Source organism: Cherax quadricarinatus, chromosome 9 (assembly GCF_038502225.1).
Source record: "Cherax quadricarinatus isolate ZL_2023a chromosome 9, ASM3850222v1, whole genome shotgun sequence".
NCBI classification, from domain to species: domain Eukaryota; kingdom Metazoa; phylum Arthropoda; class Malacostraca; order Decapoda; family Parastacidae; genus Cherax; species Cherax quadricarinatus.
Window position 1 is genome coordinate 35,877,764 of NC_091300.1, and position 23,294 is coordinate 35,901,057.

General features: G+C 38.7%; 1 protein-coding gene across 3 annotated transcripts in view; it reads left to right on the forward strand.

Moving 5' to 3' along the window:
* Positions 1–23,294, forward strand: part of LOC128705185 (2-aminomuconic semialdehyde dehydrogenase) — a 170,111-nt gene that overhangs the window by 135,542 nt on the left and 11,275 nt on the right. For all 3 annotated transcript variants that reach the window (XR_011391788.1, XR_011391789.1, XM_070083387.1), the window contains exon 8: positions 16,951–17,122. Coding sequence is in view for 1 of the 3 variants with exons in the window: in XM_070083387.1 (XP_069939488.1) it covers positions 16,951–17,122 (172 nt within the window). In the remaining 2 variants the exon portion in view is untranslated. The remainder of the gene's footprint in view (positions 1–16,950; positions 17,123–23,294) is intronic.

Sequence of the window (23,294 nt, forward strand, 5' to 3'; positions counted from 1 at the left end):
TATCCCAATAATTAGGTTTTATAGTGGGCCTGAAGAAGATAAATTATGTAATATCACAGTCACTAGTGAAATGGTTATCAAACAGATGGACCAATTGAAGCAAAATAAATCCCTGGGCCCTGATGAACTTTTTTTTAGTGTTCTTAAAGAGTGCAAAATGGAACTTTTTGAATATATCTCTTCAAACAGATGTAGTGTCTGATTTGTGGAAGATGGCCAATGTAATTCTTATTTTTAAAGAGGGGACAAGTCGTTGCCATCAAATTACTGCCCAATAAGCCTGACTTCAATTGTAGGCAAATTATTGGGGTCAGTTATAGCTGATATTATAAGAAACCATCTTGATAAGCATTATTTGATTGAAGATACTCAGCATGGATTCGCGAGGGGCTGTTCCTGCCTAACTAATTTGTTAAGCTTCTTCAGTAAAGCTCTCGAGTCTGTTGATCACGATAAAGAATTTGATATTGTTTATTTAGATTTTAGTAAGGCTTTTGATAGAGTACCACACCAAAGACTGTTAAATAAAGTGGCAGCTTATGGCATTGGGGAAAAAGTGCTGTCATGGATCGAGTCATGCTCATGAACATGAAGCAGAGAGTATGCATAAATGTTGGTAATACTACATACAAAAGTATTACTGACGTGCATAAATGGGGCTAAATCGGAGTAGGGATCTGTAACAAGTTGCATTCCACAGGGATCAGTCTTAGGCCTGTTGTTGTTTATAATATATGTCAATGGCCTTGATGAGGGAATTACTAGTGATATGAGCAAATTTGCCGATGACAAGAAGATAGGTAAGATAATTGATTCAAACATAAACGTCATGGAACTTCAGGAGGACTTAGAGAAACTCAATTCCTGGTCAGAAAAGTGGCAGATGCAGTTCAGTGTAGATAAATGCAAGGTTCAGAAGCTTGGAAGTGTCCATAACCCTAACACTTATAAGTTAAATAATGTAGGACTTAGCCATACAGATTGCAAAAAGGACTTTGGGGCTATGGTAAGCAGCAACCTTAAACCAAGACAGCAGTGTGCATAATAAGGTAAATAGATTACTGGGATTTTTATCAAGAAGTGTAAGCAACAGAACCTACTAAATATACAAACCATCCACACTTATTATTGTGCCTACTACATACACAGAACACTATTCTCTAATGTAAACCCTCCTCTCAAATTCCTCCTTGATAATTATAACAGAACACACAACCATAATATGAGACACAGATCACTCTTCAATATTCCTCGTGTTCATCTCTCTCTCTTTGCAAAAATGCTATGCACGTAAAAGGCCCGAAGATCTGGGATTTATTGCCAGAACAAACTAAAGGACCCCTGTCTGCAAATCAGTTTAAGGCCCAAATAAGAAATCGCCTCATCACCCAAAATTAACCAGACAAACCATACCTAACCACTACCAGTTTTTCAAATGCTACTCATATAGTGCTGATGAATGCTCAACCACTTACTACTTTGAAATTAGGATGTCTTGTTCTTTTCACTGTTTTAAATAGTAGTAGATTGTAATACAGTACATCATAATGTAAATTGTTCCATTGTAATACCAAATTTCATTGTTTTAAATACAGTGGACCCTCGACTAACGCTATTAATCCGTTCCTGAGAGCTCATCGTTAGTCAAAATAATCGTTAGTCAAGTTAATTTTCCCCATAAGAAATAATGGAAATCAAATTAATCCGTGCAAGACACCCAAAAGTATTGAAAAAAAAAATTTTTACCACATGAAATATTAATTTTAATATACACAAACTGAAGAAGACATGCACAGTTACATGACACTTACCTTTATTGAAGATCTGGTGATGATTGATGGGATGGGAAGAGGGGAATGTGTTGATGGTCTTAGTGTTTAGAAGGGGAATCCCCTTCCATTAGGACTTGAGGTGGCAAGTCCTTTTTCGGGGTTACTTCCCTTCTTCTTTTAATGCCACTAGGACCAGCTTGAGAGCCACTGGACCTCTGTCGCACAACATATCTGCCCATAGAGGCCTGTACCTCCCGTTCCTTTATGACATTCCTAAAGTGTTTCACAACATTGTCAGTGTGACCATTAAACACTTGTTCAGATTTCAGTCCTTCACTGTCGATGTACTCCTTGAATTCCTGCACATATTTTTCAGCTGCTTTTTGGTCCAAACTGGCAGCCTCACCATGCCTTATCACACTATGTATGCCACTACGATTCTTAACCCTTTGAGGGTTTTGGTCGTACTAGTACGTCTTACGCGTAGGGGTTTTTGACGTACTAGTAGTCATAAATTCTAGCGGCCTCAAATCTAGTGGGAGAAAGCTGGTAGGCCTTCACATGAAAGAATGGGTCTATGTGGTCAGTGTGCACAGTCTAAAAAAAATCCTGCAGCACACAGTGCATAATGAGAAAAAAAAAACTTTGACCATTTTTTTTTTAATAAATCGGCGACTTTGCAGTGTATTTTCGTATGGTATTTATTGTTGTATTCTAGTTTTCTTGGTCTCATTTTATAGAATGGAAGACATATTACAGAAATTGAGATGATTTTGACTGGTTTTACAATGAAAGGTGCCTTGAAATTGAGCTCAAAGTAGCAGAAATGTTCGATTTTTACCAAACTTCAAAAGTAAACAAATCGTGCCAAGCGTGCAATACACGTCAACTGGTGAGTCTAATATTCTTTCACAAGTGCACCAATAATATTTATACCATTTTTTACACTAATGCAGTAGTCTGCATAACAGTAAATCTTATATTTTTTGTGAAAATAAAAATTCAAAGTGGAAAGCAAAAGAATATAAGAGGGGCCTTGAGACGTGACTAATGACTAGAGGAAATGTCATTTTAGTGCCAGGAATGTCATTCTTGTTTATTCTGGACCCTATTCGGAAATTGGCATCTTTTGAAATTTGTGTGAAATTGGCAAAATTGCTAAATTCTGACCACTGTACTGGATAGTTGAATTTCATAAATGGGTGGTTTCTTGCACTCATTCGATAGAAAAAATGGAGTTCTAGCGAAATATTCATGTTTTTTGTCGACTAGTATGGTGAAATTGGCCGAAAATGGGGCTCAAAGTGGGCAAAATCGCCGATGCGTAAACATCGCCAAGACCGCTAACTTTGCGAGAGCATAATTCCGTAAGTTTTCTATCAAATTTCAAACTTTTGGTGTCTTTATGATCGGGAAAAGATTCTCTATCTTTTCATAAGAGAAAATAATTTTTTTTTTTTTTTAAATTTGGCCGACCCTGAGAACGAGTTTCGGAGAGGGCCTGTCGACCCTCAAAGGGTTAAATCTCTCAAACCAACCTTTGCTGGCCTTAAATTCACTCACATCACCACTAGTTGCTGGCATTTTTCTAATTAAATCGTCATGCAACTTCCTAGCCTTTTCACATATGATCGCTTGAGAGATGCTATCTCCTGCTATCTGTTTTTCGTTTATCCATACCAATAACAGTCTCTCAACATCTATCACTTGCGATCTCAGTTTCGAAAACATAGTTGCACCTTTGGCAAGAACAGCTTCTTTGATTGCCGTTTTCTTGGCCACAATAGTAGCGATGGTTGATTGGGGTTTTGTGTACAGCCTGGCCAGCTCGGAGACATGCGCTCCACTTTCATACTTAGCAATGATCTCTTTCTTCATATCCATAGTAATTCTCACCCTTTTTGTTGTAGGGCTGGCACTAGAAGCTTTCTTGGGGCCCATGGTGACTTATTTTGCAGGTGCAATCACTAAAAAGGCTGTGATAATATGAAATGTTCCGATTGTATGCTTGGAAGCGACCGCGGTGGCTGGCTGGCTTGTAAACACTGGCCAGAAGTGGACGCGTCTCAGACAGAACGAATAGTGTTGGTCGAGTTTTTTAGCGCTAATCGAGGCAAAATTTTTGCGATAAAATGTATCGCTAATCAGATTTATCGTTAATCGATGCCATCGCTGGTCGAGGGTCCACTGTAGTACTAAACTGTAATACATCACACTGTAAATTGTTTTAAATTGTTATATTGTAATACTGTAATCTTTATTAACTAATTCAATAGTGTAAAAAGTCTCTACTAGACTTATCAAAACCATGTAGTACTCACTAACTCATCTAATGACCATATGAACTATGTATTATTGCCTTACTATTCTTAAGTTAATCCTTAAGGTTGCCCGAAATGCTCAGCATACAGAGGGACTTTTGGCATGTACACCCAACTATTATATTCCTCTGCACAACCATGTAATTTGTCAAAATAAAAAATCTAATCTAATCTAATCATTGGTAAGGCCTCACCTAGATTACGCAGCTCAGTTCTGGTCTCCATATTACAGAATGGATATTAATTTGTTAGAAAACATTCAGCGTAGAATGACTAAATTAATACATAGCATTAGAAATTTTCCGTATGAAGAAAGATTGAAGTCCCTTAAATTACATTCACTTGTAGGACGAAGAATGAGGGGAGACATGAACGAAGTGTATAAGTGGAAGATGAGTATTAACCCTTTCGGGGTTTCGGCCGTACTAGTACGGCTTACGCACCAGGGTTTTTGACGTACTAGTATGCATAAATTCTAGCGCCCTCAAATCTAGCAAGAGAAAGCTGGTAGGCCTACATATGAAAGAATGGGTCTATGTGGTCAATGTGCACAGTATAAAAAGAATCCTGCAGCACACAGTGCGTAATGAGAAAAAAAACTTTGACCGTGTTTTTGGTTTGAAACAGCGACTTTGCACTGTATTTTCGTATGGCATTTATGGTTGTATTCTAGTTTTCCTGGTCTTATTTTATAGAATGGAAGACATATTACAGAAATTGAGATGATTTTGATTGGTTTCACAATGAAAAGTACCTTGAAACTGAGCTCAAAGTAGCAGAAATGTTCGATTTTTGCCAAAGTTCAAAAGTAAACAAATCATGCCACGTGTCCAATACACATCAACTGGTGAATCTAATATTCTTTCACAAGTGCGCTGGTATTATTTATACCATTTCTACAGTAATACAGTAGTCTGCATAACAGTAAATCTTCTATTTTTTTGTGAGAATAAAAATTCAAAGTGGAAAGCAAAAGAAATGTAAGAGGGGCGTGGGGATGTGATTAATGAATAGAGGAAATGTTATTTTAGTGCCAGGAATGTCTTTCTTGTTTATTCTGGACCCTATTCGGAAATTGGCATTTTTTGAAATTTGTGTGAAATTGGCAAAATTGCTAAATTCTGACCACTTTATTGGATAGTTGAAATCAGTAAATGGGTGGTTTCTTGTACTCATTCGATAGAAAAAATGGAGTTCTAGCAAAATAGTTATGATTTTTGTCGACTAGTACACTGGAATTGGCCGAAAATAGGGCTCAAAGTGGGCAAAATCGCTGATGTGCAAACATCGTTGAGACCGCTAACTTTGCGAGAGCATAATTCCGTAAGTTTTCCATCAAATTTCATACTTTTGGTGTCATTATGATCGGGAATAGATTCTCTATCTTTTCATAAGAAAAAAATAATTTTTTTTTTTTTTTTAAATTTTGGCGACCCTGAGAGCAAGTCTCTGAGAGGGCCTGGCGACCCTCAAAGGGTTAACAAAGGGGATATAAATAAGGTTTTGAGATATCCTTCTAAGAGAGGACCTGCAATAATGGATTCAAATTATTTAAGTTTAGATTTAGAAAGGATATAGGAAAGTACTTGTTTGGAAATAGGGTAGCTGATGAGTGGAACGGTCTGCCTAGTAGGGTTATCGAAGCTAAAACCTTTGGTAGTTTCAAATTTAGGTTGGACAAATACACGAGTGAGAGGGGTTGCATTTAAGTGGGACTTGCACTTGAGTAAATATAATTATCAAAGCTTATTGCTTGGGTAGCGTTTATTCTGTTAAGATAAGATTTTGTTCGGATTTTTAACCCTGGAGGGTTAGCCACCCAGGATAACCCAAGAAAGTCAGTGCATCATCAAGGACTGTCTAACTTATTTCTATTGGGGTCCTCAATCTTGTCCCCCAGGATGCGACCCACACCAGTCGACTAACACCCAGGTACCTATTTGCTGCTAGGTGAACAGGACAACAGGTGTAAGGAGATGTGTCAGAATGTTTCCGGGAATCAAACCCGGGCCCTCCGTGTGTGAAGCGTGAGCTTTAGCCACCAGGCCACCGGGTTGGATTTGTGAAGGACCTGCCTAATATGGTCCAAAAGGCCTATTGCAGTGTTCTTCCATTCTTATGAGGAGTTTGAGGTAATCACTCCCTCATCCTAGAGTTGATGTGTTCAGTCCATCAAGGTTAACAAAAGTACAGCATATTCGCTGAGATAGGGCTTATATACTGATGACAGATGAGGCGGAGCAGTGGTAGGCGGAATCACCAGCGGAGTAGACCACTAGTAGAAGTAGGTCATGTCTATACATTAGACAAGCTTGGAGAAATCCCTGCACCAAGATTCCAAGATGTTGCCGTGTCTGACAGGATGAGTATAAACCAGTGTCCTGTCAGACACTGTGTGTCTTGTGTGTATAAACCATTCCTGGAATATACCTGGAGGGAGTTTTGGGGGTCAACGCCCCCACAGCCTGGTCAGTGACCAGGTATCATGTAGGATCAGGGTCTGATCAACCAGGCTGTTATTGCTGGCCACACACAAACCGTCATATGAGGCACAGCCCGGTTGGTCAGGTACTGACTTTAGGTGCTTGTCCAGCGTCGTCTTGAAGGCAATCAAGGATCTTTTGGTAATCCCCCTTATGTATGCTGGGAGGCAATTGAACAGTCTTGCACCCTTGATTCTTAGCATATTCGTGGTGCCTCTGCTTTTCACTGGGGGGATGTTGCATCTCCTGCCAAGTTATTTGCTTTTGTAGGAAGTGATTTTCGTGTGCAGTACAGATTTAGGACCAATTCCTCTAGGATTTTCCCACTATATATTATAATGTATCTTTCTTGCTTGCATTCCAGGGAGTACAAATCAAGGGACTTTAAGCATTCCCAGTAATTTAGGCATTTTATTGTATTTATATGTGGTGTGAAAGTTCTCTGTACATTCTCCAGACCTGCAGTTTTGCCTGCCTTGAAAGGGGCTGTTAGTGTACAGCAATATTCTAGCTTGGAGAGAACAAGTGATTTGAAGAGAATCATGTTCTTAGCATCCCTAGTTCTCATTATCCATCTTATCATTTTCCTAGCAGATATGGTAGATACATTGTTGTGATCTTTGAAAGTGATATCCTCTGACATTATCACTGCCAGGTCCTTCATATTAGTTTTTAACTTTTATGTGATTGGATTGTTTTATACTCTGATACGGTTGTAATTTTCTCGAGTTTTACATAGAGTAAATAAAGTTTGTTTTCTTTGAACTTCATATTGTTTTCTGAGGCTCATTTAACCCTTAAACGGTCCAAACAGATCGACATTCAAATCCGTAGTGCTCCAAAAGTAGATCTACTTTTTTTTTTTTACATATTTTCAAATATAACAAAAAAAAGTAGATAAAAGTTTTTTTTACACATTTTCAAATGTAAAACAAGAAAGAAGATCTACATTTTTTTACATACTTTCAAATGTTGAAAAAACGTATATATACGTTCGGACCATTTAAGGGTTAAAGATTTTGTTGATGTCCATTTATATACATCCTATCAGATACAGCAACATCTTAGAATCTTGGTGCAGGGATTTCTTTAAACTTGTCTAACGTATAGAAATGACCTACTTTGTTGGTGACTCTGCATATCATTGCTCCACCTCATCTGTCATCAGTATATAAGCTCAGTCTCTGCAAATATGCTGCACTTTTGTCAAGACTAAGGGAATGAGCACATCAACTCTAGGGTGAGGGACTGATTACCTCAAATTCCTCATCTTTCATCTTTCTCTGCATTGGGCATAAAGACACCCAAATGTTGCAGAAGTGTCTCAGTTATCAGAACAAGTGTATGCGAGTTGGACCTGCCTAGCCAGTAGTCCTACTGCAATGCCCCTCCTTTCTTATGTTCTTGTATTCTTATGTTCTAATGTTCTTGATAATTCCTGTGCTCATCGTGACCTGTTGTAGAATTTGAACTCAAATGTTAAGGTCGTTTTTTGACTTACAAATATGACATCAGTGAAACAACAACTAGATCAAGGATTAATAAAGTCATTTACAATAGAGGATATCTACACATGCAGAGTGGCGTAGAAAATGCTTACAACAGTGGATGATGACTCAGAGCCTGGAGTGCCAGAGTTTTGACATAAATTCAACAATGCAGATTCCTAAATCCACATTTAAGGTGCATGGGATAATGTCCCAAAGCCAGCAATAAATGCAGCCTGGAGAAAATTATGGCCAAATATGGCGAGTAATTTCACAGGATTTCTCACATGAGAATCAAGTTGATGAAATTGTTCAGCTGGCAAGGAGATTACCATGTGAGGTCTTTGAAGACATCAGCCAGAAGACACCAATGAATTTTTAGAGGATGATGAGGAAGAAAGAATTCCCAAAGAAATGTTGGCAGAGCTGAATTTCCAGATAGAAGGGATGCAGAACTGAAGAGGATGAGGAAGAAGAGCATGCAGAGAAAGAATTAACGCTTTAAAAAGTGTTGTGAGCCATTCCACGTTGGTGCTAAACTTGCAGAATTTTTCACTGAAGGGCCCTGACACATCTTGAAGAGCTGCTCTTAAAACAGATGCTGGACCATGCAGTGATGCCCTAGCATCAGCTGAATAAAGTATAGTGGACCCCGGATATCGGTCGGTGAGGAAATCAGCTAATTCGGAAATTGAGCACTTTTTTCGGCGAAATTCCTCCCTGAATATCGGCCATCCACTCGGAAATCATTCAAAGTTTATTCTCTATAAGGATTACAATGCTGAGTTTACAGAAATTTGGTTATTGTGTGGTTTACATGTAGTAAAATAGTGATTACAGAGTGTACCACTAGAACGCTTAGCATGGCTAGGCATTTCGGGCAGACTTAGTTTTATTCTTAATTGTAAAATATTACAAATTATGAGGTAAGTTGGTATTATGGCTAAGTGACTAAATACTAGTTTGTGAGTTTAGCAATGTGAATGCTTTTGTTTTGGCACAGTACATAGTTTCAGTATTGGAGTATCACAGGATTCATTATTTTAAGATTGAGATTAATATTTCTGTTTATGGTCAAATGAGTGAGTGAGTGTAAGTGTGAACCACCAGGTGGTATTCGTGTAGTTAGTTGACGGGGTGTATCAGGGAGATAAGATGTTTTCTAATGGTAGTTTTGAAGGTGATGAATGTGTCTGCAGTTCTAGAGTTCTCAGGTAGGGTATTCCAGATTTTAGGGCCTTTGACATACATTGAATTATTGTAAAGGTTTAGTCGGACACGGGGAATGTCGTAGAGATGTTTGTGTCTGGTGTTATGCCTGTAGGTTCTGTCACAACTATCAAGAAAGCGTTTTAGGTCAAGGTTGATATTAGAGTTTAAGGCCCTGTAGATGTAGATTGCACAGTAGTAAGTGTGGATGTACTGAACTGGGAGTAAGTTTAGGTCTATGAAGAGTGGGGGGGATGTGTTGCCAGGGATGGGATTTAGTGATTATTCTTACTGCAGCTTTTTGTTGGGTTATTATTGGCTTTAGGTGTGTTGCTGCAGTTGATCCCCAAGCACAAATAGCATAGGTGAGGTATGGATAAATAAGTGAGTGGTATAGTGTGAGAAGGGCATTTTGCGGCACGTAGTATCGTATCTTGGAGAGGATCCCAACCATTTTGGATACTTTTTTGGTTATATGCTGGATATGGGTGCTGAAATTCAGGTTGTTGTCAAGGTATAAGCCTAGGAATTTGCCCCCATTATTTCTGGTAATTAGTGTGTTGTCAATCTTAATGTTAATTTGTGCATCTCCTGCTCTGCTACCAAACGTAATATAGTAGGTTTTGTCAGTGTTAAGCGTAAGTTTATTGGCTGTCATCCAAGTCGATATTTTAATCAGCTCCTCATTCACAATGGTGTTGAGGGTGGCAAGATTAGGGTGAGAGATGACATAAGTCGTGTCGTCAGCAAAGAGAATGGGTTTCAGGTGTTGGGATACGTTTGGAAGGTCATTGATGTATGAGGAAGAGCAGGGGACCAAGGACACTTCCCTGCGGAACTCCAGTATCAAGTGGCCGTGTTGCTGATGCTGTGTCTTTAATGGTGACATACTGATACCTATTAGTAATGTAAGATTTGAAATAAGCAAGCGCATGGCCTCTTATACCGTAATGATCAAGTTTGTGGAGTAGGATGTCGTGGTCTACTGTGTCAAAAGCTTTTCTTAGGTCAATAAAAATTCCTATTGGATATTCCTTATTTTCCAATGCTGTGTAAAGAAGATCTAGCATTTTTATGATTGCATCATTAGTGCTTTTATTTTTCCTGAATCCAAATTGGCAGGGGTTGAGTATGTTTTGAGCCGTTATAAATGAATACAGTCTCCTGTGCACGAGTTTCTCAAAGATTTTGGATAGCAATGGTAAGTTAGATATTGGCCTATAGTTGTTTAAGTCTGTAGGGTCACCACCTTTATGTATTGGTGTAACCCTTGCCATCTTGAGTAGTTTCGGGAAGATGCTAGTCTCTAGTGACTTGTTAAAAAGTAATGAAATAGCATGCGAAAGGACATGGGCCGCTCGCTTGTACAGTAATGGTGGGACATGAGACAGATTCCCGAGTTATTTTTAAGTGACTTTATAATCTCGGTGACTTCCGTGGGCTCAGTTGGTGCAAGATAGAAGGAATTAGGGAAATTCCCATCTAGGTAGTCCCCGGCATGGGCATTGGTATGTGGGATTTTACTGGCGAGATTAGATCCTATGGTTGAGAAGAAGTCGTTTATCTTGTTAGCTGTGTCAGTGGGATGTAGTGGTGTTTCATTAGGTTTAGTTAGGACAATATTCTTGGTTTTTCTCAGTTTGTGGGTCCCTAGAATCTGGGAAAGTGTTTTCCAGGTCTTTTTTATATCTCCTCTAGTGTCTGTGAATCTACTGGAGTAGTATAGTTGTTTGGCTTTCTTTATTACTTTGGTGAGAGCTGATGAATAGTGTTTAAGAATATCTTTGTGTATTAAGCCCTGTCTATATTGCTTTTCATATTGGTGTTTCTTGTCAATGGATTTCAGAATGGTGCTGGTTAGCCATGGGCAACCAAGCCATTTGTTTGTGATCTGTTTTGTTTTTATAGGACAATGTTTGTTGTATAGTCTAAGTAATTTGTTAAGAAAAATGTCTGTCCAGTCATCAATACCATTGGCCTTGGAGAATTCTGTAGGCCAGTCAACAGTCTCTAGGTCAGCTGTGAACTTCCTTACTGAGGCCTCGTCATGGAGTCTAAATGAGACTTTGTTGTATTCAAGTGGTGGTTTACTAATGTTTGTCAGGAGGAAGGTAGGGTAGTGGTCTGTAGTGCTATCTGTGATTATCCCTGATTTAAGGGGGGCTAGTATATTGGTCCATATGTGGTCTATTATGGTTGCACTTGTCTCAGTGAGCCTGGTTGGTTTAGTTATTGTTGGTATGAGAAGTGTGTTGTTCATATTGTTGATGAAATCAGTTACAGGCTGATCATCTAGTAAGCCAAGGTTGACGTTGAAGTCTCCAGCTAAGAGAAGGTGGTGCTTATTCATTTGTCTGTTTGTTATTAGTAACTAATTTCTCACTGAAATTTGGGATGTTTGTGTGAGGTATCCGGTAAATGGCACCGATTGTTATAGGCGTCTTAAGGTTTTTTACAGTAAAATTAGCAAAAATGTATTTCCCATATCCATCACTAAAGCAAGTGGTGCTAAGACAAGATAATTGGTTAGAGTAATAGATTGCAATACCACCCCCAACTTGGTTTGGTCTGCAGTTGTGAATTGCTGTGTATCCTGGTAGAGGGTAGATATCTATTGTGTCCTGCTTAAGCCAGGTCTCAGTAAGAATAATGCAGGAGAAGGGTGTCTTTAGTGATTCAAGGAGTGCTAGGAGGTCATCATAGTGTTTGCTTAAGGACCTGATGTTGTAGTTATGTACTTATAGACTTTTAGCATTGTTTAGGATAGTGGTGGCTTGTGATGCTGTGTAATAAAGGCAGTTACATTCCAATAGGTTTTGATTGGGTGTCAGATTATGGAGGTTTAGATCAGGGTCAACGTGATCAATCATCTTCTAGGTTTAAATTATGGTTATTTATATCCTGAGTTGTGTGTTGAGTTCTAGTATTGATATCTGTAGTGGTAGGAAGTTTGGACAAGTATATAGCTAGAGTATTTTGGTCATGTAGAGTATAGTCACTACTATACATAATGAAGTTGATGTTGTCTATGTGTTGTGCTGGAATGAACTAAAGTACAACTAGGTATAAACTAGTAATATAAAAATACAAATTAAAAATAGAACAAGACTCTCACTTGTAATTGCACTAAGGTCTAATAATGACTTTTGTGGAGTCTATGTTTTGAGCTAGAATGAGCTATAGTACAATACGTTTAATCTAATAATATAAAAATACAAATTAAAAATAGCACCGGTCTCTCCCTAGTAATTGCACTATGGTCTAATATAGTGAATTTGGTACTGACTATGTATTGAGCTAGAAAGAGCTATAGTACAACTAGGTTTAGTCTAATAATATAAAAATACAAATTACAAATAGTACCAGTCTCTCACTAGTAATTGCACTATGGTCTAGTATAGTGAATTTGGTATTGACTATGTATTGAGCTAGAATGAGCTAGAGTAAAACTGTGATTAATCTAATAATATAATAAAGGCACAAGACTCTCAATTGTAATTGCACTAAGGTCTTATATAAGCTGTTTACAAGAATTAGAGTATAATTAGATTTAAATTGACAGGATAAAATACACAAATTAAGGTAGCAAAAGAATAATAAAAAAAAAATGATAAAAATAAAAATGGCAATGACTTGGTTATAATATGCTAGTAAGATGGTAGACAGGATAATATAAAAGTTGTAGTTGAAAGTACTAGTTTAAAAAAGCATGGAATAAAAATTGGTCAATAAAAGTAGTTTATAATAAGTTTGATCAATATAGTTTAAAGTAAAATTGGGCAATAATAGGGATTTAGAATAAAATTGGGCAATTGCGTATTTTTTAAAGTGAGGTAGAATTATTGAAGACAAGTTATGGTTAGTTTATAATAAAATAAGATGGAACAGTGATGTGGTAAGTTGTAAAAAAGGAGATAGATTCTGTAGATATTAAACACAATTAAGACTATGAGGTAGAATGGTCGTTGAATACAACAATGACAATCAAAAGTAGTTGGGGTATTAGAATTTTAGGGGGGCACAAATTTATGACAATATAACACTAACGGTGGACTATGGGTATTATCTGCACTTTACTCTGATTCTGTTAGTCCAGCCTCACTTAAGAATGTTTTAAGGTCATGTTCTGTAGAGATGAAGTATCTCTTCCTAGTGGGCTGTTTCCTAACTGCGATTTTTCCATCCCTCACAAAGCACTGGTGGATTTTTTGGGCATAGCATAATTTTCTTAGCCGATAAAGAAGGTTTTGTCTTGTTTTGGTAAGGCACTCATTGACGTAAACATCAGTTTTCATAGAAATAGATGTTTTTAGTAGGTTGTTTCTTTGTAGGCTAGTTTGGAATTTTAACAGCACTGTTTTTTTACCTGCTTGGTAGCCCATCAGTTTGCAATCCTTTAGGTCGTCACTACGTATGTTAAGGCGAAGGTGGTCCTTGATAAGCTGTAGGGTGGTCTCCATGCAGGTCTCTTGGGTGACTGTGGCTGGGAGATGTTTGCTGTTAACTACAACAGCGTCAGATAGCTGCTGTTGGTCATTATGGTCTTGGAAGTTGGTTATGACATTGGCAAGTTGTTGGTCCACTCTTGATCTTTCCTCTGTAATGTTGGTAGTAAGTAGGGTGACTTGGTCTTTTAGAGTGTTGATGGTGTCTAGGGACTGGGTGTGGGTGTTGCTTTGTTGTTCTAGAGTGTCTAGTTTATGTTCTAGAGCAGTGATCTTGTTGAGGTAATCTGCATTGCTAGCCTTTAGTTCCTGCATTTCTTGAGTTAGTTTGGTGATCGTTTGGCTCTGAATCATAAGGAGTTTAGCTATTTCTGGGTCGGTGATCTTCTTGACATCAAATACTGGGAAGGTATGAGATGTGTCCACCAGCCGGCGACGCGCTTCCTCACTCTTATCACATTCAGTCTGCGTGTCTCTCTCATTGTGTTAGGAATACTCCATGTTTTCATCCATTGTTTTTGGTGCTTGTTTATTGATTGCAACTCTGAAATAAGCCACCATGGGGGCCAAAGAAAGTTTAGAGTGCCAGCCCTTTGGTAAAGAAGGCGAGAAATACGATAGAATTCAAGAAAGAAGTTATCACAAAATACGAAAGTGGCGTGTGTGTGGCAGAGCTGGCCAGGATACATGTGAAATGTACATCAACAATCAGTTCCATCCTATTGAAGAAAGCAGAAATTAAGGAAGCTGATGTTGCAAAAGGTGTAAATATGCTAACGAAATAGAGGTCTCAAACAGTCAAGGATGTGGAGACGTTATTGTTGGTATGGATCAGCCAAAAACAGCGGGAGACAGTGTTTTGGAGAGGATAACTTGCGAGAAGGCAAGGCAGTTGCATGCGGATCTTATAAAGATAATGCTGGGAACAAGTGCTGCTGTTAGTGAATTTAAGGCCAACAAAGGCTGGTTCAACAGATTCAGGAAGCGTAGTGGCATACACAGTGTTGTAAGGTAGGGCGAGGCTGCAAGTTCTGACAAACATGTGGCCGAAGCATTCGTTGATGAATTCAAGGGGTATGTAGAGGCTGAAGGATTCCTTCCCCAACAAGTGTTTACTTGCGACAAAACAGGCCTCTTATGGAAGAAAATGCAAAAGAGGACCTACATCATGCAGGAGGAAAAGGCACTGCCAGGACAAGCCTATGAAGGATATGCTAACTCTCATGTTCTGTGGTAAAGCTAGTGGGGATTTCAAAGTGAAGCCTTTACTTGTTTATCACTCTGAAAATCCCTGAGTGTTCAAGAAAAACAATGTCATCAAGAGTAAATTGTGTGTGATGTGGAGGGCTAACAATAAGGCATGGGTCACGAGGCTAATTTTCATTGAGTGGGTCAATGAAGTGTTTGGCCCGAGTGTGAAGAAATACCTCCTGGAAAATGAATTGCCACTTAAGTGCCTTCTGGTACTGGACAATGCTCCTGCTCATCCTCCAGACTTGGAAGACCTATTGCTTGAGGAGTGTAAGTTCATCACAGTGAAGTTCTTGCCCCCAAATACCACTCCTCTCATCCAGCCCATGGACCAGCAGGTCATTTCAAACTTCAAAAAAAACTGTACACCAAAGCAATGTTTCAAAGGTGCTTTGAAGTGACCTCAGACACTGAATTGACCCTAAGAGAGTTCTGGAGGAATCACTTCAATATCCTCCATTGCATAAACCTTATAGATAACGCTTGGTAGGGAGTGACTTCCAGGACTTTGAACTTTGCTTGGAGAAAATTGTGGCCAGCAAATCCTGATCATCCTCTTCAACCAGAAAACCCTGATCATACACTTCAGCCGTCCACATCAACCAGCAAACCTCAGCCATCCACTTCAACTAGCAAACCCCAGTCATCCACTACAGCCAGCAAACCCCAGCCATCCACTTCAGCCAGCAAACCCCAGCCATCCTCTCTAACCCACAAACCCCAGCCATTCTCTTTAACCCATTCATTTCAGTCCATGAACTACAGCCATCCAATACAACCCATAACCCCCAGCCATCCACTACAGCCCATAAACCCCAGCCATCCACTACATCCCATGAATCCCAGCCATCCATTACAGCCCATGAACCCCAGCCATCCATTACAGCCCATGAGCCCCAGCCATCAATTACAGCCCATGAATCCCAGCCATCCATTACAGCCCATGAATCCCAGCCATCCATTACAGCCCATGAATCCCAGCCATCCATTACAGCTCATGAATCCCAGCCATCCATTACAGCCCATGAACCTCAGCCATCCATTACAGCCCATGAATCCCAGCCATCCATTACAGCCCATGAATCCCAGCCATCCATTACAGCCCATGAATCCCAGCCATCCATTTCAGCCCATGAATCCCAGCCATCCATTACAGCCCATGAACCCCAGCCATCCATTACAGCCCATGAATCCCAGCCATCCATTACAGCCCATGAGCCCCAGCCATCCATTACAGCCCATGAATCCCAGCCATCCATTACAGCCCATGAATCCCAGCCATCCATTACAGCCCATGAATCCCAGCCATCCATTACAGCCCATGAATCCCAGCCATCCATTACAGCCCATGAATCCCAGCCATCCATTACAGCCCATGAACCCCAGCCATCCACTACAGCCCATGATCCTCAGCAATCCACTAAAGCCCATGAACCCCAGCCCTCTACTTCATTCACCTCATCTGAGGCCCAGTAGGTCTACACCATGCCTCTTCACTGACGTCAAGCTACTAATGCAACAACAACCAGAATTTAAGGGAAGTGTATTCACATTACTTGACTTTCTTAGGTCATGCTAGATTAAGCTATGCTTTAATGTGCCCCTAACATCTGCTTGCCTTTTAATATCATTGTACAATATTTAGTTTATTTTTTAGATGAACTGTATATTTATAATGGAAATAAGTCACTCTGACTCTTTTGCGTTATCCTAGATTCTCTACACATATGCTGCTATGTATGATAATCTATGTAACTGTATATGTGTATACCTGAATGAACTTGCTTACTTTCAGAGGTGGGATAGAGCATAACCTATTTTTTTCCCCACAAGTTATTCACTCTGTATATTGCATTTTCAAGTATAGCTCTATTTTTCTGGAACATATCTCATGCAAAATGTGGTTGTCTACTGTATTTGAATTTTAATTTACAGTATATACAGTACTAACTTTCCTTTTTATTTAAAAAATACGTTTTCAGAGATCTGCGAGTAGGAAATCCATCAGATGAAACTGTGTTCCTGGGTGCTCTCATTTCAAAGTCTCACCTAGAAAAAGTACGCACCTATATTAATTATGCTGTTGAGGATGGTGGTACTGTTGTGTGTGGTGAAGGTGTTGATATATGCATTCTTCCAGAGGAGAATAAGAATGTGAGTAATTCTGTTATTCGTCAGTGTATTAAAATATGTTCAAGAGTATTTAGTATTTTAGTTTCAGCTTTTTCCTTCAGTTTATAATGTACCTTGCTTTTTTAGAATTTTTTTTACTTTTCTCTTGACCTAGGATGATCTACTTTGACAAAAAAGTTCATCTGTCCACCTTAACTTAATACAGGGGATTCTTAGTTTACAAATGAGTTACAAACATCCTTATTTGTGAATAAGGTTAATATGAAATAATTAAAAAATATTAACTTTATGAATTCTGTTCTGCAGTTATGAACATGTATGATTTCCTTAACCCTTAAACGGTCCAAACGTATATATACATTCTCTCGCATAGCGCCCCAAACATATGTATACGTTTCCTTTGTCATTCATTCAACATTGGCATGATGTGCCTGAGTCACTTAGACATGAGAGAATGGGTGTGTGCACTCAGTGTGTGCCATATGAAAAAAATTGGGGATGCCTGGGTACCACATGCTCTTTTTTCCTATAAAAAAAAAAAATTCTCAAAAATTTAGGGGCGCTGCGCGAGTGAATGTATATACGTACAGTGTATATGTTTGGACCGTTTAAGGGTTAATAATGTTTTCTATAGGAAAATATCCTCGAGAGTTACAAACATCAGGAAAGCAACTTGTTCATGAGTTGAGGACCCCTGTACTGTAAATCTTGTAAAGGTTGCACTAAAAAAAAAAAAAAAATCAGAAACTAGTATTTTAAAATTTATTCTTGAGAAATAGGTACCTAAACCAGTTTATCCAGCATATTTTGTCTGAGAAAGGCATGTTTACTCAAGGTCAAAAAGCAGTGTTACAGGTATGTTCCTATATTACAAAGCACAATATCTTAAGCTTGTATTACATTGACAGTTATAGAGTCAGTTATTCAAACATAGGTTTTTATGCCAGTGTATGTAAAAAAAGGTGCCATGGATTTTTAGTTTTTGTATTTTAAATATTTTTGGTGCCAGTATTTAAAAGGAGGACATTTAAGTGCACATAAATATTAAATATTTCCATAATACAGCAGACCAGTTTGCTCTTTGCACTACATCACTGCATAACAGGTAGCTGTCCACACAACACAGCTACCCATGGACACTGTCATATCCTCATTTATCGCAGTACCTCACTGCATTACATCAGGAAAAATAAACACTACCTGAACCCTAATTCAATGTCCAGGCACCATCTGCATCTCAGCTGTACAGTGCACAGCACCAATGGCACACCTTGTTACTACACCTCTGCATATTACACAGACCTCCACAATGCTGCTTTGCTGTACATCAGCTATCCATTACTACTAATGTGCAAGTACACAGCCCTTCACAATGAAATCCCATCACAGTATGCAGACCAGATGACTATACCATTACACAGCTTAGTACAAGTTGACCATCACTAATCTGGCATCATTGGGACCTGCAGGGTGCCAGGTTAGTGATTTTGCCAGATTACAGAGTGGCTGGTTAGAACACATTTAACCCAATGGCGATATTTATGCATTGGCAATTTCACCCACTTTACACCCTATTTCTGGCCCATTCCATTGTTCCAGTCTACCAAACTCATAGCTACTTCACTAGTACAGTGGACCCCCAGTATTCGATATTAATCCGTTCCTGAGAGCTCATCGAATACCAATAATATCGAAAACTGAATCAATTTTCCTCATAAGAAATAATGGAAATCAAATTAATCCGTGCAAGACACCCAAAAGTATGAAAAAAAAAATTTTACTACATGAAATATTAAGTTTAATGCAATAGAATAATTACAATAACAATAAAATAATTGACACTTACCTTTAATGAAGATCTGGTGATGATTGATGGGATGGGAGGAGGGGAGAGGTGTTAGTGTTTAGCAGGGGAATCCCCTTCCATTAGGACTTGAGGTAGCAAGTCCTTTTCCAGGGTTACTTCCCTTCTTTTAATGCCACTAGGACCAGCTTGAGAGTCACTGGACTTCTGTCGCACAACATAACTGGCAGCCTCACCATGCCTAATCACACTATGTATGCCACTACGATTCTTAAATCTTTCAAACGAACCTTTGCTGGCCTTAAATTCACTCTCATCACCACTAGTTGCAGGCAATTTCTTTACCAAATCGTCATGCAACTGCCTAGCCTTTTCACAAATGATCGCTTGAGAGATGCTATCTCCTGCTATCTGTTTTTCATTTATCCACACCAATAACAATCTCTCAACATTTTCTAACACTTGCGGTCGCTGTTTCGTAATCACAGTTGCACCTTTTGCAAGAACAGCTTCCTTGATTGCCGTTTTCCTGGTCACTATAGTAGAGATGGTTGATTGGGGTTTATTATACAACCTGACCAGCTCCGACACACGCACTCCACTTTCGTACTTTGCAATTATCTCTTTCTTCATTTCATAAGTCATTAGCGACTTTTTTCTCGAAGGGTTGGCACTAGAAGCTTTCTTGGGGCCCATGGTGACTTATTTTGCAGAAACAAGCACCAAACACAATGATAATATGGATAATATGGAATGTACCGAATGTATCCTTAGATGCGCGCACACTGGCACACACGGGGCAGTTCAGGCCACACGTGGACAGGTCTCGTATGAATCGTATCGAATACCGGGTTTTCAATCGAATGCCGAGGAAAAATTTTTGCGTTAAAATGCATCGAAAACCGGATTTATCGAATACCGATGCCATCGAATACCGGGGGTCCACTGTATTCTTCTATTCTGTCGACTGAATACAAGAAACCACCCATTTACCTATTTCAGCTACCCAATAAAGTGGTCAGAAATTGGTAATTTGGCCAGTTTCACACAAATTTCAAGAGATGCCAGTTTCAAAACAGGGTCCAGAATAAACAGTATAGACATTCCTAGCACTAAAATAACATTTTCTCTGTAAATTAGTCATGTCTCCAGGACCCTCTTATATTATGTTTGCTTTCCATTTTGAATTTTTAACACAAAAAATAGATTTACTGTTATGCAGACTACTGCATTATTGTAATAATTGTATAAATAATGTCAACCCATTCATGACTGCGTATTTGATTGGCCAGTTGGATACGCATTGGATGGTGACATCAATTGTTTACTCTTGAACATTGGCAAAAATCGAACATTTCTGCTACATTGAGCTCAGTTTTAACCCTTTGACTGTTTTGGTTGTATATATACGTCTTATGAGCCAGTGTTTCAGACGTATATGTATACTCAATAATTCTAGCAGCTTCAAATCAAGCAGGAGAAAGCTGGTAGGCCCACATGTGAGAGAATGGGTCAGTGTGGTCAGTGTGCACTACATAAAAAAATCCTGCAGCACGCAGTACATAATGAGGAAAAAAACGGACTGTTTTTTTTTTAATTAAAACGCCGAATTTGAGGTGCATTTTCGTATAATATTTATCGTTGTATTCTCGTTTTCATGGTCTCACATGATAAAATGGAAAACATATTGCAGAAATAGAGATGATTTTGATTAGTTTCATGATGAAAACAACCTAGAAATTGAGCTCAAAGTAGCGGAAATGTTCGATTTTTACCAATGTTCAAGAGTAAGCAAATCACACCACACGTCCAATACACGTCAACTGGGGATTCTAATATTCTTTCACTAGTGCACTGATATTATTTATACCATTTTCACAATAATGCAGTAGTCTGCATAACAGTAAGTTTTGTATGAATAAAAAATCAAAATAGAAAGCAATAGTAATATAAGAGGGGCCTAGAGACGTGACTAATGAACAGAGAATATGTTATTTTAGTGCCAAGAATGTGTACATTGTTTATTCTGGACCCTATTTTGAAATTGGCATCTTTTTTAACCCTTTGAGGGTCGACAGGCCCTCTTTGAGACTCGTTCTCAGGGTCGGCCAAATTTAAAAAAAAAAAAAAATTCTTATGAAAAGATAGAGAATTTTTTCCCAATCATAATGACACCAAAAGTATGAAATTTGATAGAAAACTTACAGAATTATGCTCTCTTGAAGTTAGCGGTCTCGGCGATGTTAACGCATCGGCAATTTTGCCCATTTTCGGCCAATTCCACTGTACTAGTTGACAAAAAACACGAATATTTCGCTAGAATTCCATTTTTTTCTATCGAATGAGTGTAAGAAACCACCCATTTACCAATTTCAACTATCCAGTACAGTGGTCAGAATTTAGCAATTTTGCCAATTTCACACAAATTTCAAAAGATGCCAATTTCCAAATAGGGTCCAGAATAAACAAGAAAGACATTCCTGGCACTAAAATGACATTTCCTCTGTTCATTAGTCACGTCTCAAGGCCCCTCTTACATTCTTTTGCTTTCCACTTTGAATTTTTATTCTCACAAAAAATAGAAGATTTACTGTTATGCAGGCTACTGCATTAGTGTAAAAAATGGTATAAATAATATTGGCGCACTTGCAAAAGAATATTAGACTCAACAGTTGACGTGTATTGGACGCTTGGCATGATTTGTTTACTTTTGAACTTTGGTAAAAATCGAACATTTCTGCCACTTTGAGCTCAATTTCAAGGTACTTTTCATTGTAAAAGCAGTCAAAATCATCTCAATTTCTGTAATATGTCTTCCATTCTATAAAATGAGACCAAGAAAACTAGAATACAACAATAAATACCATACGAAAATACAGTGCAAAGTCGCTGTTTTATTCCAAAAAAACGGTCAAAGTTTTTTTTTTCTCATTACACACTGTGCTGCAGGATTTTTTTTATACTGTGCACACTGACCACATAGACCCATTCTTTCATATGTAGGCCTACCAGCTTTCTCCCACTAGATTTGAGGGCGCTAGAACTGAGGCATACTAGTATGTCAAAAACCCTGGGTCGTAAGCCGTACTAGTACGGCCGAAACCCCCAAAGGGTTAATTTGTGTGAAATTGGCTAAATTGGCAATTTCTGACCACTTTATTGGGTAGTTAAAATCGGTAAATGGGCAGCTTCTTGTACTCAATTGATAGAAAAAATGGAGTTCTAAAGAAATAGCTATGAGTTTGGTCAACTGGAACAACGGGATTGGCCAAAAACTGGGCTCAAAGTCGGCGAAATCGCCGATGTGTATATGTCGCCGAGACCGCTAACTTTGCGGGAGCGTAATTCCGCGAGTTTTCGACCAAATTTTGTACTTTTGGTGTCATTACAATCGGGAAAAGATTCTCTATCATTTCATAAGGAAAAATAATTTTTTTCTTTTCCAAAAATTTTGTGACAGAATGACAGTTTCAGAAAGGGGCTTGCGACAGTCAAAGGGTTAAGGTACTTTCCAGCATGAAACCGATCAAAATTATATCTCTTTCTGCGATATATGTTCCATTTTGTCAAATGAGACCAAAAAACGAGAATACAACTATACAAAAATATACCACAAAGTTGCCATTTTACATCAAAAGCACGGTCACACTTTTTTCTAATGATGCACTGCGTGCTGCAGGATTTTTTTTTATATAGTGCACACTTACCACACAGGTCTGTTCTCTCATATGTAGGCCCAGATTTACCGCTCACAGCTTATCTGAGCGAGTTGAGCTTATGGCTTCTGACAGTGGCTTTAAAGCAACCTTATCTTTTATGAACAATGTACAGTGTATGTGCTTTACACAATGAGAAGTACAGTGGAACCTCTACTTACAAGTGCCCCAACATGTGAGTTTTTCAAGATACGAGCAGTTGCTTGGTTGATTTTTTGCTTCCAGATGCGAGCAAAATTTCAAGATGCGAGCGGGCCTCAAGGGAGGTTCCTTGACACTGGTGAGGGGCTCTTGCTCTTGATCTAGGGAAATGGATCTCAGTTGTTTGTTGAACTATCTTACTGAAACTTGGGCAATTTATGATGTAAAGATGCTCCTTAACATACACCAAAATTTAAAGAAATCAGACCATAAATAATGGAGTTCACTCCTCAGCCATTAGCCACTCCTTAGCAGTATATTTTCGTATGGTTTTATGGTTGTATTCTCGTTTTTTGGGTCTCATTTGACAGAATGGAAGATATATTACAGAAATAGATATGATTTTGATTGCTTTCACAATGAAAGCACACTGTACCTTGAAATTGAGCTCAAAGTAGCGGAAATGTTCGATTCTTTGGCAATGTTCAAAAGTAAACAAATGACGTCACCGTCCAATACGTGCCCACCTGGC